The sequence below is a fragment of the Falco biarmicus genome, chromosome 1, assembly GCF_023638135.1.
Source record: "Falco biarmicus isolate bFalBia1 chromosome 1, bFalBia1.pri, whole genome shotgun sequence".
Taxonomy (NCBI): domain Eukaryota; kingdom Metazoa; phylum Chordata; class Aves; order Falconiformes; family Falconidae; genus Falco; species Falco biarmicus.
Genome location: NC_079288.1, coordinates 57,310,224 through 57,328,590, shown reverse-complemented (window position 1 = coordinate 57,328,590; position 18,367 = coordinate 57,310,224). Strand labels below are relative to the sequence as shown.

General features: G+C 41.2%; 2 protein-coding genes across 5 annotated transcripts in view; both read left to right on the top strand.

Moving 5' to 3' along the window:
• The first annotated feature begins 6,424 nt into the window (after positions 1-6,424).
• LOC130152755 (radial spoke head protein 4 homolog A-like) lies at positions 6,425-13,891 on the top strand. The gene is made up of 6 exons (XM_056346801.1): positions 6,425-7,243; positions 7,776-8,007; positions 9,645-10,400; positions 11,517-11,661; positions 12,493-12,610; positions 13,260-13,891. Exons 1-6 carry the CDS (start codon positions 6,735-6,737, stop codon positions 13,507-13,509), a joined length of 2,010 nt encoding a protein of 669 aa, XP_056202776.1. The 5' UTR covers positions 6,425-6,734; the 3' UTR covers positions 13,510-13,891.
• Positions 13,892-14,249: 358 nt separating this feature from the next.
• CENPE (centromere protein E) overlaps positions 14,250-18,367 on the top strand; it is a 38,186-nt gene continuing 34,068 nt past the window's right edge. For all 4 annotated transcript variants that reach the window (XM_056349757.1, XM_056349768.1, XM_056349745.1 and 1 more), the window contains exons 1-5: positions 14,250-14,312; positions 15,143-15,234; positions 16,091-16,180; positions 16,259-16,377; positions 17,419-17,538. In XM_056349757.1, the coding sequence (XP_056205732.1) occupies positions 14,257-14,312; positions 15,143-15,234; positions 16,091-16,180; positions 16,259-16,377; positions 17,419-17,538 (477 nt within the window). In that variant the 5' untranslated portion in view covers positions 14,250-14,256. The remainder of the gene's footprint in view (positions 14,313-15,142; positions 15,235-16,090; positions 16,181-16,258; positions 16,378-17,418; positions 17,539-18,367) is intronic.

Here is an 18,367-nt window from a genome sequence, read left to right as displayed (position 1 = left end):
ATGTACGGTTTAATACAGATGCTTTGCACACCTATTAACACAGACAGCTAAAGAAGCAGTTTTCACCAACAAAATAGAGGAGAGAAGCAAGTTTCAAATGCAGGTGAACAAGACATTGTTTACAATGGTTTATATAAAAATTTTGCAAGAAAAACACAAACTAATAGAATGTATTCTAATATCTAAATTATAGCATATTTTCAGTAGAAAACTTATTTATATGTAAAATAGGATGGAAATTGTTGCACCAAAAATCTAGTGATATTGCAGCAAAGTTACTAATATAAAATATAGGGAAAAATATCCCAGAGACACTTCATAGGTACTCCCATTTACTTCACCTAAATAGTTTTTTGATTGCTGATGTAAATTTTTGTCTTGTCATGCTTTTCACAGACAGAAAAAAAGATGTGGAGACTAGGTGTCTATTTTCATTGAAGTGAAAATAGAAGCCCTATCACAAATAATAAAGAGGAAAACAAAGAAGAAAAACAAATTATTTCTCAAGTTAACATGTTTTTTCCTAGAATAAGGTTGTTTACAGGAAGTTCTACATCTCTGGAAAAAGAAAGTGGGACAAAGTTATCTACAGCAATGGAGACTGAACCTAGACATCAAATTGACAATGAATGAGTATTTACAGAATGAGAATTTACAGAAATTAATTCCAGAGAAAATGGTTGATCTAATGGTATTTCATGAAATAACAATTATAAAGATTGATTTATCTTTATTGGAAATCATCACAAAGTGAACTTCAAGGCTTGTTTCACTATAAAACTTTGAGTATTATTGCAAATGGAGAATGCAATTACATTGTGAGCTCAGTAGATATAAATTAAAACATACCGTTTCTGAGCATACTGCTATCCTCAAATGAGTCAATTATTAGATAGCACAGTCAAAATAGCATAACATAGGACAACTTGCTTGGACATTGTTGAAAAAACATGGCCTGAAAAGTTGTATTTTTTAAAAGTTATATTCAGTAGCATGGATTTTCTGACAGAATTGAAATATGAAGATGGATTTTTGAGTAGATTTTTATATTTATTGAGTGGCAAGCCCCTCCTGTAAAGAATTTAAGTATGAACTTAAATGTATGACTAATCCTAGTAAAATACTGAAAGATCTTCTGCATATTCCTAAGTTTCACAAAACCTCCTAGCCATTCTCAGAGTCCCTGATTAAAACAATGCCATCTACACTTCTGAAGGATTTTTATTTTAGAGTATTTATTTTCTAAGTATTTGATAAATAGTAAAGAACATGCTTAGATAGTCCTTCTCTTAATTGTTTGAAAGGGCAAAATGTCTGGACTCGTTCTTTATTTCCTCATGTTTTGCATAGTTTTGTAAAATACTGCTGAATCATTATACCCTGCTTTACACTGCTACTGCAGACTACAGGGTTAACCACAGCAGGGGAAAAAATAATTGAATCCATTCTCTCTACAATGAGAAGTCCTGTAACACACACAGCTAGGGAAAAACCAAATAGGAATTGACTGAAATTTATAATTCTCTTGAAGTGACGATTTACAATCCTCTTGCACTTGCTCAGCTTCACATAAGAATTAAACGATTACATATAATCATTGTAAATTGAAAGTAGTCTCTAATAAATATGTTTGTTTTATCACAGTAAACTGCAAAGTGATAAGTGAACCTCCCTTTTATTAATGACAATAAATTGTTGTCACTTAACCAAATATTAACAGAAACAAAATCCCCAAGAATTTCTACATTAAACAAAAACTCCCCTCCCCTTCATCCCTGTATCCCCCAAGAAAGGGGAATTTTAGATGTACATCAAGGAGAAACGAGCCTGCAACAAGCCAGAGCAGAGGACTGTATTGGATGCTCATTCCACCACACCACTGCCATCTGGTAGCACCGTTGCAGTCATCAAAGACCCCGAACTCCCAGCAGCCCACATTTCCACCGTTGTAGCAATACAGTCATCAGAATCTGTACAGCTCTGAGGAACAAATTTGGGTATCTTCAACATGAACCACTGAAACAGGTTCAGTTGATGAGAATAGTACAGAAAGACTCAACGATGCATAGTTATGCCTTTTAAAGAGAAGGCACTACCCGACATTCCAATTTCTCTGCATAAGTTGACAAAGAACACATAACAGAAGCCTAGTGGGCCATATGCAGATCCAAGTCAGGCCCACTTGAACTCTATCACAGCTGTAATGCACTAGCAAGGATCACCACTGCTTTTCATCTCATCCTAGCAAACATCACACCACACAGCCTCCAAAATCTGCAGTTGTGATCTTAGAGATTTATAGGAAATGGACAGTTCTGAGCACCAGCACAAAGTATCTAGGCTGACACTGGTTAAACCCAGCATGTATTTAAAAGTTGCACAACTTCCACACCCTCTTTGCCAGAAAACTAAGCTTTCTCCTCACAAATAGCAACCAAAAACCACCATGCTTTGATGGTACTGACAGGTAAGAAATTAAATTATTAAATTTCATTTAAGAATTTCAAAGTAAGAAAAATAAAATATAACAATAGGCTTGTGGGTCAAGATAAGGACAGGGAGAGATCACTCACCAATTACTGATATGCGCAAAACAGACTTGACTCTGGAAAATTAGTTTATTACCAATCAAGTCAGAGTACAGTAATGAGAAATGAAACCAAATCTTAAAAATACATCAATGAAAATTATAATAAATTAGTGATGCAGCACCCAGAAAGCACTAATCATGGTGTCCACTGCACCTTTCAGTCAATCAAACAGTGCCCCCCAAAAAATACCATCACCTTCGGTAACATAATCACAAAGACATGACATTCCAGTATCTGAAAAACTATCAACCTCAATTTCCTGCACTTCCCCTAACAAAAATCCTTGCCATGTCACTGTAATAACATAGCTTGAACAAAAGCTTTGTTACAACATATTTAGCACTCAGATTACCAGGTGACAAAATTTTTTTACTCCCTTGAATTTTTGCTGGTCCACACCAACATTGCTGCCACTGCACAGCTATAGTTAAATATCTATTGAACATTATCCTGTAGGATTCTGTTGCAGTATTATGTATCTATTTCTGACTTCTCTGTATCAACAAGAGATCATCACCACACCTTGCTGAAACATCCTTCTGCACTGTAGTACTCCTTACCCTGCGCCACTGTACATTTTACATATGGCCTAACTTACATTAATTGTAATATAGGTTTTCTTTGCTGAACAATACTGAAAAGATAAAGCAGTTACCCTTTCTTGAGTAGCTGCTTCATGGAACATCACAGCTAGAAATACAACTTAATTCTATACAATTTTTATAGAAGTGAGTTACTAAAAATCAAATTCTTCTTCCAAATATGAAATATGGTTACCAAATAAAAAGGCATTCACAAGTAATTTGCAAGTACTGTGCCGCCCTCTGCAGTCATTGTGCAAGATCTGCAAATGTATCTGCAAAATGATTCTATGCACATTCCTTGCAAGGACCAATGGGTCAATAATAAAACCTCTACAAGCTGAAACCCAGCAGATGTAACATTTTTATGATGTTGTCTTACTTGTTGGAATCGTAGGAACACAATACAGAAACTTTTTATTTCTTCATATAAATGCTATTAAAGTTTGTGGCAACGTATGTTTCACTGCTGTTTCAGAATGGGTCAGATTCATCAATGGTACTTCTGGCATTAACTCTCTTGGAATTTGACAGAAATTTGCAATGCCCCATCTGAAAATTTTTTTCTGGTTACTTCTAATAAATAACCAAAATAAACTGCATTTTTTAAAAGTTACATTAACTGACCTACCAATGACAAAGAAGTCTATTTTACAGTTCCGGTATTGCCGTACTTCAACACAACTTATAATCTTAACAGAGCATTTTGCTGAGATTTTTATAGCACTGTGGTGAGTTGACCCTGGCTGGATGCCAGGTGCCCACCTAAGCTGCTCTGTCACTCCCCTCCTCAGCTGTTCAGGGAGACAAAGTATAAACAATAGGCTCGTGGGTCGAGATAAGGACAGTGAGAAATCACTCACCAATTACTGATAGGAGCAAAACAGACTTGACTTGGTGAAATTAGTTTATTACCAATCAAGTCAGAGTAGAGTAATGAGAAATGAAACCAAATCTTAAAAAGACCTTCCCCCCACCCCTCCCTTCTTCCCAGGCTGAACTGTATTCCTGATTTTCTCTACCTCCTCCCCACCCCCCAGCAGCGCAGGGGAATGGGGGTTGTGGTCTATTCATCACACATCGTCCCTGCCACTCCTTCCTCCTCAGGAGAGGACTCCTCACACTCTTGTCCTGCTCCACCGTGGGTCCCTCCCACGGGGTGCAGTCCTTCAGGAACAGACTGCTCCAGCATGGGTCCCCCATGGGGTCTCAAGTCCTGCCAGCAAACCTGCTCCGGCACAGACTTGCCACAGGGTCACAGCCTCCTTCAGGCATCCACCTTCTCCAGCCTGGGGTCCTCCACGGGCTGCAGATGTATATCTGCTCCCCTCCACCTCCACTGGCTGCAGGGGGACAGCCTGCCTCACTGTGGTCTTCACCATAGGCTGTAGAGGAATCTCTGCTCCAGTGCCTGGGGTGGCACCTCCTCCTCCTTCTTCACTGTCCTTGCTGTTTGCAGAGTTATTCCTCTCACATATTCTAACTCCTTCCTTCTCTAGATGCCATTGTACTTTAGCAACAACTTCATCCCTTTCTTAAATATGCCATCACAGAGGCTCTACCACCATCGCTGATGGACTTAGCCTTAGCCAGCTGTGTGTCCATTGTGGAGCCAGCTGGCATTGGCTCTGTCAGACACAGGGGAAGTTTCTAGCAGCTTCTCACAGAAGCCACCCCTGTAGCACCTCTGCTACCAAAATCTCGCCACACAGAACTTCTTCACATGGATACCCTAAGACAATACTATTGTCCCTGTTAAATTGTTAGAGAACACTTGACAGCTACCCTTGGGCCAGCTGTAGACATCTGCTAAAATGCAGCTCCTTAAAAGGTCTTTCCCCCCCCCCCCCCCCCCCCAAACCTCACCTGCTCTATGCATTTGTTTCAGAACCTCCTTATTGAATACTAGGTGTGCTATTAACTTTACTCAAACAGTAAGAGTTCTTCACCAACTTAGCTATGAGCAGTTAAGGAGATAATAATGCATGTGAGCAAGTTTTACACATATGACAAGGACTGGATATTAACATAACCTCAAATAGCTGTTCAAGTAGATAGTACTGTAGCACAAAATACCTGACGGCGCTACAAAAGCATATAGCACTGCCTTACTACGTTTCTGTAAAACAAATCTCAAGTAACTAAATTACTAGAAGTTAGCAGGTTCTTCCACTGTAATGTGACATTTGCCCTTTACATTTTAGTATTTGAATACTGTTGCAAACTGACGTTACTCACATTGTGGTCAGTTGTCTCCTTAACATTGATAGCATCACAGGATAAAACTGTTTTGTACCAGAACACCTTCATTCCAACTTAATTTACATCTGCTTTCTTTCCTTGGATCTGTAAATACAATTTTTTAGAGTAATCATCAGGATTTACAATACTTTTCTCCTCCTCAAAGAAAAAAATTTTGTACTTTACGGAAACAGCATGATACATCACCACTAAACAGGAGAAGATTAAACTGCATTTTCTACTGCACACAACGAAGACAAGTGAATGTAACTTGTTTCTTTTTAAACAAAGATTAAGCTTTTGAAGACCCATACTTCAGCTCCCAGCAGACACCTAGAAGGTTCTTGTACCACAAACGTTCAAGACAGAGTACTAACGGTGTTTGTAGATCATGATAAAAGGAAACAAGCAGGGCTTGAAAACCCCTCAGAGAAAGAGGCAGCAGCTCGGGCAGGCTGGGGTTCCCCGCTCAGCAGACGCCCCAGACCCGCGGGGCTGAGAGCAGCGAGCCCGGGCGCGCCGCCCGCCCCCACCCCCAGCGGCAGCCCCCTCGGGCGTGGGCGGCGCTTCCCGCCCAGCGCTGAGGAAAGCTGACGGGGGCAATGGCCCCCTCAGAAATCTGGGCGCGGCTGCCCCTCGGCGTGCGGCGACGCAAAGGGGACACCGCGCCGCCCGAGCGGCCGGCAGCAGGTACCCGAGCGCAGCAGCCCCGACAGCTGCGGCGCCTCCAACGGCTTCAACCGCGCGAGGCTCCGCCACCGCTTCCAACGGGCTCCCTCAGCCCCGCCGCTCCCCCTGCGGCGGGCAACCTGCTGGCACCTCCCGAGCGCGGGGAGAAACGAGGCGGTAGCGCCGCCTGCCGGCAGAAGCTGCGGCCCCACGCGTTCCGGCACGGCACGGCAGCGCCCCGCCGGGCGGCCCGAGCAGCAGCGGCCGGGTTACCTCAGCGACGCCCGCCCCGCCCCGCCCCGCGGGCGGCAGCAGCCGTTGCTGCGCGACGGGAGGCGCTGAGGGTGGCCGAGGTGCAGCTCGGCGCCCCCGGCCCGGCCCGCACGGCCCGAGCCAGGCCGTGACCGAGCCTCCCGAGGAGCCGCCGCCCCAGGCTGTCCCGCGGGAAGGGCAGGAGCTCGGCCTCGGGGAGCACTTGTGGCCCGGAGGCGGCCCCGGCCGGGCCGAGCTGTACACACCCTACCCGCCTCAGCAGGGCCCCGGGCAGGCACCTTTTGAGGGCTTGGAGACTGAGCGAGACCCGCATCAGCCTCAGCAGTCGGAACGGGGGGTAAGGCAAGGGTCTGGTCAGCCACCGGGGCTGAGGGACAGCATGGATCAGCCACAAGCACCCGACCAAGACCGCTACCAAGCACAGGACCGAAGAAGAAGTGTCAGCCAGACCCATCCACCAGAACAAGCACCGTATCAACCACAGACCCTGATCCAACACCTCGATCACCCACAGGGAGCAGAACAAGGCTCTTACAAGCTACAGGTGCCCGAAACAAACACCAGCCAGAGATATGCACTGGGACAAGACTCTTACCAATCACAGGAGGCAAGGCAAAGCATGTATCAGTCGTATGCACTAGAATTAGACCCTTACCAAACACAGAAATCAAAAAGTGCCTATCAGACATACGCAGCAGGACAAGATCCCTATGAAGCCTATGAACGCCGGCATGGACCCTATCAGCCACATGAACCAGGTTATGGTCTTTATCAGCCAGGATACAGTCCATGTGATGATCAGATCCCTGATCCCAAGTCCCGAATCCTGGCAATTCAGAATGCAAAAGCCTATTTACTGAAGAGCAGCACAACATCTGGCCTGAACTTGTAAGTCTGAAAAAGGGGCAGAATTGAAAGGGGTAGGAAGTATGAGTGGAGGGAAAAGTGTTGGCAAAAGAGAAAAGGGTTACGTTAAGCAAGGGTGAAATTCTCTGTGTGTGTGTATATAGCATGGGAGAATATGCTATACATAAATTTATATATAAATCTGTTTATAAATGCAATAGTCATCACTATGTGATACTTGTGTGTGTCCAACACCTTTCAGAATAAAAATTCCTGAGGGAATGCATAGAGGTCAAAGGGAAATTGATTTGATTAAGAGCAAGTTTAAATTCAGCTTCAGCTCCTGAGGCAGGTATGATATACACCAAAAGTGGAAGACAGGATTACTTATACATATATATATTATATCAGACTAATTTCAGGTCTAATTTCCCATAATGCTCCATGATGCAGTTTCATCTAACTATTTCAACAATTTCTCCAAAGCTCCAGGTGATTAGCTGCTACTTTTGATACTAAAAACATCATCTAAGACTTGTATAGTAGGCTAATAATATTTACATTTTCACAACAGATATGATCATCTTGCTAATATGCTAACAAAGATCCTGGATGAACAGCCCACAAATGCTGTAGACATAATTGAGAATATCAGCAAGGATGTGAAGTGGGCTCGGTTTCAGAAAAAAATGGACACTCTTCGAGATGAATATGAGATTCTTCCAACATTTGAAGCTGCAGAAAAACGTAAAGCTTTGTTCCTCAAGGCAAATGGAGAAGGAGATGAAGAACTAGAAGAAGAGATAGTAAGTTATTATCAGAGAAAAATAAGTATCATAGATATGAGGGAATGCATGGGAAGATGTCAGGAAGGGAAAGGAAGAAGGGAGGAAATTGAGGTCTTTGTAGTATTGCCTCTCATGATCATGTAAATAACAGCAACCACAGTACCATGTACCCTCTTCATAGCTGAGCTGGTCCCATGTCTAGCTGTGAACAAGAAAACCCATCTGGTTATTATTTAGTTGGGTTTTTTCCCTGTAGTAAATCTAATATGCCGAGCCTTTACAATCATATATGTTCTAGAGATGATGAACAGAAAGTAATGTTTACAATATCTCCAATATGCCAGTTCAGCATGGAATATTGCATCCAAATTTCTTTATCTAAAAGTGGCATTTCTTTACACAAAGTGACTATAATTCTGGACACCACTTTGAGAATATTGTGCACAGCTGCTACTGTAAAATAGAGAATGGAGAATGTGTGATCCTTCCAGCTCCAGCTGTGGTTCCATTCTTTCCTTCTCCAACTAAAAAAAAATAAAAAAAATGTTATAATGAAGAACTACTAGAATTGAAAAGCCACTTCTTAAAACAAGGTATTTTTCCATATTTGGATGCTTATATGCAGAAGCATTTGTACACAATGAAAAATTAAGAGAATTATTATAATAACCAAGGGAAACTAATCAACAAGATACTGATTTTCATATGAAGTTGCCAGTATATATTCAAATGAATTACCACTGCAGAATACAAATACTAACAACAGAAGAGATAGTCTTTCACCTTTTCCATAGCCTATTACTTATTTTATAGCAACAGTATACAATGGTAAAAATAGAAAAAAATAGGCTATTTCAGAAAGGGATCTTGAATTTTTCATATTTCTGTCTATCTGCTTTGATATAAGAAAGCTGGTAGGGCCAAAGAAATTCCACACAAAAGTAGCACTCCTTCTTCCAAATCCCCTACCCCGCTGTGTACAACTTCTAATATATTTGTGTGATGTAATCACCTACCCCCATGAAATGAGAGAAGGGTGATAAAGCGAATGGAAATAATTGAATCATTACTGGCCTAGTTCTGCTTCCACTGAAGCCAGCTGGAGTCTTATTATGGACTTCAGGAAGAGCAGGGGCCAGTATTTTAAAACATACAGGGATCTTTATGCCAAGGTTTTCAAAAGAACAACATTCACTCCAAAGAAATATTGCTGGTTTGGTGTCTAAATATATAAAATATGTATTATATTTTCCCAAAATGTATCTGCCACAAACACAAGGAAACACACAGTGACACTGTTTGTGGGCGTCAAGGCCTCTTACATAGCTGACATGCCCTAGCACTGAGGTCCTTTGTAAGTCTTGTGTAAGCATTCTGACTTTCCTTATTTTGCAGTAATTAGGAGTGGGAATTTTGAAATCCTGTGTTCTAAAAGCTGCAGTTCATCTGTATTCTCTTCTTTACCCTTAAAATGGCATTTTTATTTTTTCTAAATGATAGTGAAAGATGTAGTGAATGAATGTCTGCAAAGCATTTTGAGGGAATGAGTGGCACAACAAGAAAGTGAAGTATAATGCTCAGTGGATAACATGTATAATTTTTCAAATAGACAATTATACTGTTCTTCAGTTCTAACTCCGGATCTTCTTTCCCAGGGAGAGATTCCTCTACCTAATGTGATGGAAACAGCCTTTTATTTTGAACAGGCTGGAATTGGTTTGAGCAAAGATGAATCTTATCACATATTCCTTGCCCTTAAAAAACTAACTAGTGTTCAGCCAATCCAGATCTGTCGCTTCTGGGGCAAAATTTTGGGCCTGGAGATGAACTATATTATAGCTGAAGTACAGTACCATGAGGGTGAAGAGGATGAGGAAAGAGAAGAGGAAGAAGTTATTGAGGAAGGAGGGAAAGGGATGGGTGAGGTTGAAGATGAAAACGAGGAGAAAGAAAAAGAAGACGAACTACCAAAGACCACCTATAAGCCTCCCCCTGTCATCCCAAAAGAAGAAAATGGGACTGGGGCTAATAAATATGTCTACTTTGTCTGTAATGAACCAGGGAAACCCTGGGTGAAGTTGCCTCCAGTGACACCAGCCCAGATTGTCTGTGCCAGGAAAATCAAGAAGTTCTTCACTGGTAGGCTGGATGCTCCTGTTGTGAGCTTTCCTCCTTTCCCTGGAAATGAGGCCAATTACCTGCGTGCACAGATAGCTCGGATCTCAGCAGGAACCCATATCTCTCCCATTGGATTTTACCAGTTTGCAGAGGAGGAAGGAGATGAAGAGGAGGAGGGGGGTGGAGAAAGAGATACATATGAAGAAAACCCTGATTTTCAGCCTCTTTCTGTGGTTGAAATGGTAGATTCTCTCTCCACATGGGTACACCACGTACAGAATATTCTAAAGCAGGTATGTTCTGGCACAGCTCACACTGACTTCAGATACCATTCACACTGTAGTACTCGTGGGGTTTCAGAATGTAAATTACACTCCTCACCTGAACATTTGAATTCTTCACCAGGAATGGTATTGAACTGAAATATTTTCTACAGAAAATATATTTGAGATATATATATATAATATATAAATAATTTTGCACATATTTACATAATAGCAGATGTATAAATACATATAAATACATATATTTAGGAAACTTCTAGGTGCAGCACTTATTCCAAAGATAACATTATGGAGTTAGGCCTTGATAGGTAACACTAATTTCTGGTAATCCTCTATAATGGGTTTTCTCTTTTGAAGTCCTTACTTGACAAAAATGTTTAAATTCTCTTTTCTTGGGTACAATGCTAAAATGCAGATAGCTTACAATTGTATACTAAATGGAACTTATTTGATTTTTTCTTCTGGTTTTGTTTTTTGTTCCTTACTTCCTACTGTGAAACATGCGAATGAAAAAGCTTAAAAGCTCGTCACACCAGGCTAGTGCTGGAAAGAGGTATTACTAATTTGATGATCATTGCTGGATAACTTGCTGACCAGTCTACCAATTCAAGAATGCTAGTGTAAAATAACAGCAAATATTAGGAAATAAGGCTTAAAATTATTACCAGCAAAATAATAGTGGTAAAAATAAAATCTATACATATTAGAATCTTAGGAACATTTTGTTATGTTCTTTTGACTGGTAGCTAAATAACCAGGCAGACTTTAAAAAGAAGGGGCAAAGTCTGTAAATTAAGCTTCTTAGTTTGCAGTAACTGGTAATCTAGCAAAGATATAAATCCAACTGGCAAGGAACTGAAGACTACAAAATAACAAAAAAGCTGATGACGGAGGTATAGGGTTATTATGAAACAGTAAGCAGGGATGAGGAGGGGGACGAAGGGTATAGGGAACACTCTGCCAAGAGGATACAATATTCTGCCCACAGTATACCTGTTACGGAAAATGTATTTTTCTTTTCTTCTCCCCCTCCCTTACTGCATTGGTTAAAACCAATTGTTTTAACTGGCTTGCATTCTTTCAGTGATTCTTACATGGATTAATTATTTTCCATATCAATTATAGGGCCGCTGTGTTTGGCTTAATCCTTTTCAAAAATCAGAGGAAGAAGTAGAAGAAGAAGATGAAGACGACGAGAAAGCAGAGGAGCCAGATGAACTACAGCAAGAAATCGGACCACCTCTTCTCACTCCACTCTCTGAAGATGAAGGTATTCTTCATGGAATATGAAGTCTTTGATAGGGAGTTACTAGGAAAGCTGGCATGTAGGTATTATATATACCTGCAGTCTTAGAACTCTGATACTTTGTGGAGCAATATAGTTTGCCCCTGTAGGGTAAGCACATTCTTTTATAAAATGGATGAAAACGAAAATGGTTAACAGTATTGACATTAAAACTGAAATAACTGGGTTTAGTAGTTAACAATCTTGTTGAGAATAAATGGAAAAAATACCTCAGACTTGTCAGGCTACTGCAAGTTCAAGACAGCTCACTACATGAAATACATTCAGGTATTTTTCCACCATCTTTTTAGGCAAAAAAAAGTATGTGTGCAAGTGTAAATATATAAATACATATACATACACATGCACAGATATACAAATAAGATTTTAGATACTGTACCATATTATTGCAGCAAATCATGGGAATATGGGACCCTGAATATTAGATTATATCAACAGTAAATTATTTTCCTACTCTCCATTCTTTGCTCAAGGTGAAATATAACTATATAATTTACCCGTAAGTGATAACAAGTCCTTGAAAAAAGAAACAGCAGTGAGTACTACTGAATTTCAGGAGCATGATCTTTTCTGTACATGGGTCTCAGCATTCCTGTACTACCTACCCATACATCCAAACCATCTGTTTAAATACAGCGCCTACATTTATTCTTTCTGTCTTACGGTTCTTCTAACATGCAACTTAATATAACCGTTGCTTGAATTCTGTGAAAGTCTTGTAGCTCAGTCTTAAATATTTTGCAGAGGCTCGTAAGTCAATTTATTCATAGACTCTGTGTGTTTGGCTGCCTCCAGGAATTCAGAACATCCCTGCTTGGACAGCTCAGCCTTCTACAACCCTGATCCCGCAATACGCTGTTGCAATCCTCCAGTCTAACCGATGGCCCGGAGCATATGCCTTTGCGTCTGGCAAGTGAGTTGCTTGGTTACAACACAGACCGTGTATGCTAAACACAGATACCTGTCTAATGAAGTTAAAGTTGCTTTATTATTAATTCATGACTGAATTCTAACTATTCCAGAGACTGATGCAGAAGTCACTTAAATACACACAGCAACAGTACACATGTATTTAAGACTGAAAATGAATTAATCATTGGAAAGGCAGGTATAAAAGTTAATGGATGTAAATGTCCAGTTATTATTTGGGCACAGTCCTCGATTTGAAAGCTGTATTCTTGTGTTTGTGGTACTTTTTACAACAGCTACATTCAGTGGTTCCAATGTTCATTTGTTTCCACTACACATGGTACATTCCTTACCTCTTCCTGTTTTTAAATGGGCACTGGAGCTGGCAGTGTCAGGAACAGCACTGTTACCTGTGTGAAGTTGGAGTCATACTGCAATATAGTGGAGTGACAGAGTACAGCCTTCATCATTTTAGCATTTGGAGATTTTTAAGCAGAAGATGGTTAAAAAGAGGTGTTGTCTTTTAAATACTTCTGTTATAGGATATCTGCACCACAGTGACTTTTTGCACAGCAGAGCAAGGAAGCCTGACATTATCTCCACTGATGTTTTGCTGGGGGAAGAATATGTGATCTTTCGGTTTTCTTTTTCAGGAAATTTGACAACATCTACTTTGGCTGGGGTCATAAATACAGTCCAGAGAACCACACTCCCGCACTGCCTCCACCAGTGCAACCAGAATACCCCAGCGGGCCAGAAATCACTGAGACAAGAGACCCCAGTCTGGAAGAGGAGCTGGCTTTCAAAGCTGCGAGGGAAGAAGCCTTAGCTGCAGCAGAGGAAGAGGAAGAAGGCACTGTTGAGGAGGATGAAGAGGAGGAGGAGGAGGAAGAGGAGGATTAAAACACAGGAGAAAAATGTAATTTTAAGAGTTTAAACATGAATTAGTAGACCTTAAAAGAAAGGCAGTCTTCTTTCTGATTTCTGTAGGCTCTTCTGTGTAGCTACCTTCCCCTCCTTTCCCACCCCTAAGCCTGCTGCTGTGAAGATTGCATCGTTGTCACTGGAAGAGAACACAACGAAGCAGCCTTGTTTCAGAGGAGTGGGCAAACAGTCTGCTTCTGGTTCCTAGAATAACACTGCTTTGTAAGGAGTAACTACCGTTCACCCGGCGTGCACGTTGTTTTTCTAACCCGCGCTTCAATACCTTTATAAATTTTACTTAAAAAGAAAAAAAAAGTAATTGTATACAAATGTCTCTTTTATGCGCGAAAGTATACTATTTACATTCAGTAGAGAGCTTATTGAGATACTGGCCGAGCGCACCGCAACACCCCACATCCTCCTGCGTACCCCGCCGGCCGCCGCTCTTCATGGCGCCGCAGCCCTGGCCGGCACCACCGCGGGACGCTCCGCAGCCGGGGGGGTGCCGCAGGCGTTCGGCCGTCTGCCCCCGCACCACGCTTTCCCTGCTCCCCCGTCAGCCCGTGGCGAGTGGTATGCTCCGCCGTCGCGTCAGTCCTGCGCGGGCCAATAGGAAGCGGCTTCGGGAGTAGTTTAAACTCCGGCGGCGGTTGGGCCAGTGCGTTGCTTGGCTGGGTGTGCGCGGCAGGCGGCTGCCCTCAGGTCCTGCGCGCGGCGCCTGCGGGGATGGCGGACGAGGGAGCCGTGACCGTCTGCGTGCGTGTGCGGCCACTCATTGCCAGGTGAGGCCCCGGCCGGCTGGGAGGGCTGCGCCTGAGCCCCGGGCCGGAGGGGAGGCTGCGGGCGGCCTCAAGGTCCCTCGGCCTCCCAGGGTGTTGCTGCGCCTCCCCCCGGCCTTCAGCAGGGCCCCTCGGGAGCGCCGCTGCCGCCTCGCTGTTAGCCCGGGTCTGGGCTCCACCCGGTGTGCGAGAGCCGGGTCACACACGGAGTAATTAGCTTCTTACGCGTCTCCGCAGAGATGGGTGCTGTGTGGTCAGTAATTCCACAAAGCTAGCACACCTCTTAATACACAGTATATCTTACACAATTTGAGCAGCCGTCGCACTTAATTTTCACAGGTTCTCGTAAGCCCCGTCTCTAAAAGTACAGCGTTCTTTTCCCTGAGTGTGCTATGTGGGGAAGGCGCTTTGTCAGTAGGAGACTCTTTGTTCGAGGGTGGATCTTTTACTGTGCTAATTAGGTTAGATCACACATAGTTCCAGTAATTTTATGTTTTGTCTCTTTAATGATTTGGTTCTCCTTGAGCTTATTTTGTGTCCCAGCTTGATATGTTAATAGTGTCTACTCCTTTCCTCACAGCTGTGTTTTAATAACTGTACGGATTTAACTAACATCCTCAGATTTTTCAAATTCTTTATTGTCTTTCACTATAGGTAGTTATGGTTCTTTCCCCTTGCTTTTCCATTTTTAAAGTAAACAATCCTCATATCACTGTGGAGAGGGGGAGGTGGGGTCACAAATGTGGGGTTGCCACCCCATGGCGGGAGGGGGGTGGGCCCATTACAGGAGCAGAGTCCTAACCTAATAACCTTAACAACATCTCATCTTTTAGAGAAAATGATCTGGAACATAAAGTGTCACTGCACTGGAGAAGTGAAAATAATACGATATCCGACGTGAATGGTACAAGAGTATTCAGTTATGGTAAGACTATAAAAGCAGTTCATTTTTATGCTTACACGGATCTTTGTTACCATACTACTTGAATGTGCCAACTAACATGAATGACCTTAACTTTTTGCAATACCCTTGAACCTCCTTCCAACTTCATAAATTTGAAGATGTGCCATTGGGGCATGCAGGATGTCTGTTGTAGTCAGTACCAGGAATGTGCTTTTGAAGTCAGCTTCCTGATGGATGTTGCTTTCTCTGTTCCTGTTTGTGGCGTACAGTGGTTTTAGAAAACATGAGCGGGATTCTTTTCAAATTAATTCCAGTTAGAAATGGACTACGTTAGCTAGTCCAGTGCATTTAGGGAGAAGGAGGTGGGGGAACCTAAACCTAAAATGGAAAAGTGCCTAGTGTGAATGTTAGATTCTCATAACTAACAGCCTTGCTTTGAGTCTCTTCCTACTGATCTGCTCATTAACATGAATATAGCCACTACAATGATTTTTCCCAAAATGCAGATTCAATCAAAGTGTTCTCCAGGCTAGGAGTTTAATCGGTCTGTCTTGTCAGGCTTACAGTCCTCAAAAATAAAGTAGCCATAATTGGTTTGGGGATTAAATGGGGTGACTATATAACTGTGATCATTTTTTTTTGTTGTTGTTTTTTACTTGTCTGTTCATTGTATCTTTCTTGGTACTGTGTTTCATATCTCTTTTTTTAAAAAAAAACAAGCCTGTGCTGGTGCCACAATACATTTTATGTTTGAACTATCCTACAATCTGGTGCCCACTTACTGGATTTGAGGTCAGCAATAGTGAGTAAGATGGCAGCTTGGTTTTGACATCCAATACAATGGATTCACATGCTTTATTTTAAAATTCTTTTCAAGATCGTGTATTTCAGTCAAGTGACAACACTCAGCAGTTATATGAAGGTGTAGCTGTTCCAATTATACAGTCAGCTGTGCAAGGTTATAATGGTAAGTCTTAAAACTGTGTTTAAATCCTGTTTATAATGTATTTCATACGTAATTAGTAAAAATTAACCATCTTTCTAGGCACAATTTTTGCTTATGGACAGACTGCTTCAGGGAAGACATACACAATGATGGGAAATGAAGATTCTGTAGGCATTATCCCTAAAGCAATTCAACATGTTTTCAAAATCATTTGTGAGGTAAGCAATTCCATTAAATTGAAGTGACTGAAAGGACTAGTAATATTTGTGATTGTCACATAAAAGTTAATTAGTATCAAGGAACTTATGAAAGAAACTAATTTATCTTGAACCATATGTTGCAGTTGCTTTGCTATCCTTGCAAAGATGAGTGGTTTAAAAAAAAAAGTAATGGGACTGTTAGTAGGAATCAAGTCTGAACACAGCTATGGGGGGCTGTTAAACTTGCAAATACACTAAACTTTGGTTACAAATACAAACAGATGCCCGCTCAATGTGGTAGGTGAAGCAATGTGAAGCTTTGCTTATTCTGTTTTTTAAATTCAAAAAAATTACCAGTATTTAAAGACTTTTTAGTGGGAAGAGTATGATACTAAATTTACTTATTTCAGGCTTTAAAAAGAATCATAGGCTAATTGCTCTATGGTAATAGGAAGCAAAGGGAAGGTGCAAGTCAAAACAGTGATTTCCAAAACATCATCTGCAGAGCACTTGCTTCTGACCTGAGGGTTTCAGGCAATCATTAAGTGACTTTCACTGCCCCTTTGAGGAGGTGTAGAGTACCTTAGGGGGTCTACAAAAGTAACTGAAGCCAAGAAAATTTTCCATGGTGCTGTAGTCCTTGAGTTCATTGTGCAGCCTTTCCTCAACCCAGTATTGTTTACCAGGGAGGCAGGGGAAGAAGCAGCAGCAAGGTAAATATAAGCAAAGAGGGAGAGAAGACTAGGTACACAGAGGAAGGAGCCTAACCAGGAGGAGGTTAGATATGGAAAGGGTATTTAAGTAGGAGAGTTATTGTCATGCTTCTGTAGGACAGTTACCTTACTTTTATAGCCTACTAAAACTGATATAGTGTTAATGCAGCTGGAAGGAGGTGGGGTAGAAGAAAAATAATTCTGCATTGGTATTGCTAATGTATGAAGAGGATGGGGGGGGGGGAAATCTGTGGAATGGTATCCAAACATATTCATTGACTTAAGAATACTTGCATTAAAAGGTATTCATTGGTTAGTCTGTTATTTTTTTTTCTTTGAACATTAGATTCCGGATCGAGAATTCTTGCTAAGGGTTTCTTACATGGAAATCTACAATGAAACCATTACAGATTTGCTTTGTGATACCAGGAAAAAGAAACCTCTAGGAATTCGTGAGGATGTTAATGTAAGTGGATGTTATATAGTGCAAGTACCATATCTGCTTAGATTGAAGGAAGGTGTTTTTTAAAACAAAAAACAGCCTTCAGAGGAATCTAGTTGAAGACTTTCCTGTGTCAAACTGTGTAATTGTTATCTTGGGAATTAGCAGAAGGACACTTGATATAGTAAAATAACAACAGTGAAGTTGGGCATACTGTTGCTGCTTTATCTTTATAAATGTTTGTAAGAGAAAATTAATCTCTTTTAGTTTTTCAGGATAATATATTTTATTGAACTTAGACAACACCCAAGTAATCACTGTCAAGCTAATAAAATTTATACAAACATGATATTAAGCTTCTAGTTTAATGTGTTAGTAGTCTCCACCAGAAATACAGTTACTATAATACCATCTTCATATCATCTATGATGTAGGTATAATTTTCTTCTACTGTAATCATAGAATAACCATCAGGCTAGAACAATTCAGTAAGACGATCAGTAGGGAAACATAAATTTATATTAATGCCATCTTCAGTTATAAAGCTTTGTAGCAAATAGAAAAATAAACCACCAGTTTTTGATTGTTTAGGCCACTGAAAATATGCTTTTGGAACTTGGCAAGAAAGGAGACTTATCAGTTATGATTATGGCCTTGTAACATTTACTGAGAAAGGGACTCCTGGATTCCCTTAGAAAGTGTCCGGAAGACTATTTCCCTTACCAATTTTATTTTTAGCAAGTTTTCTAGATATGTTTCTTGTGTCTTTAGGCTACAGTTCTGATGAGGAAAGTTTAGACCTTTATACCTTGTGTTCACAGAAAAAACATTCAACTGATGTTGCTTCCTTTTA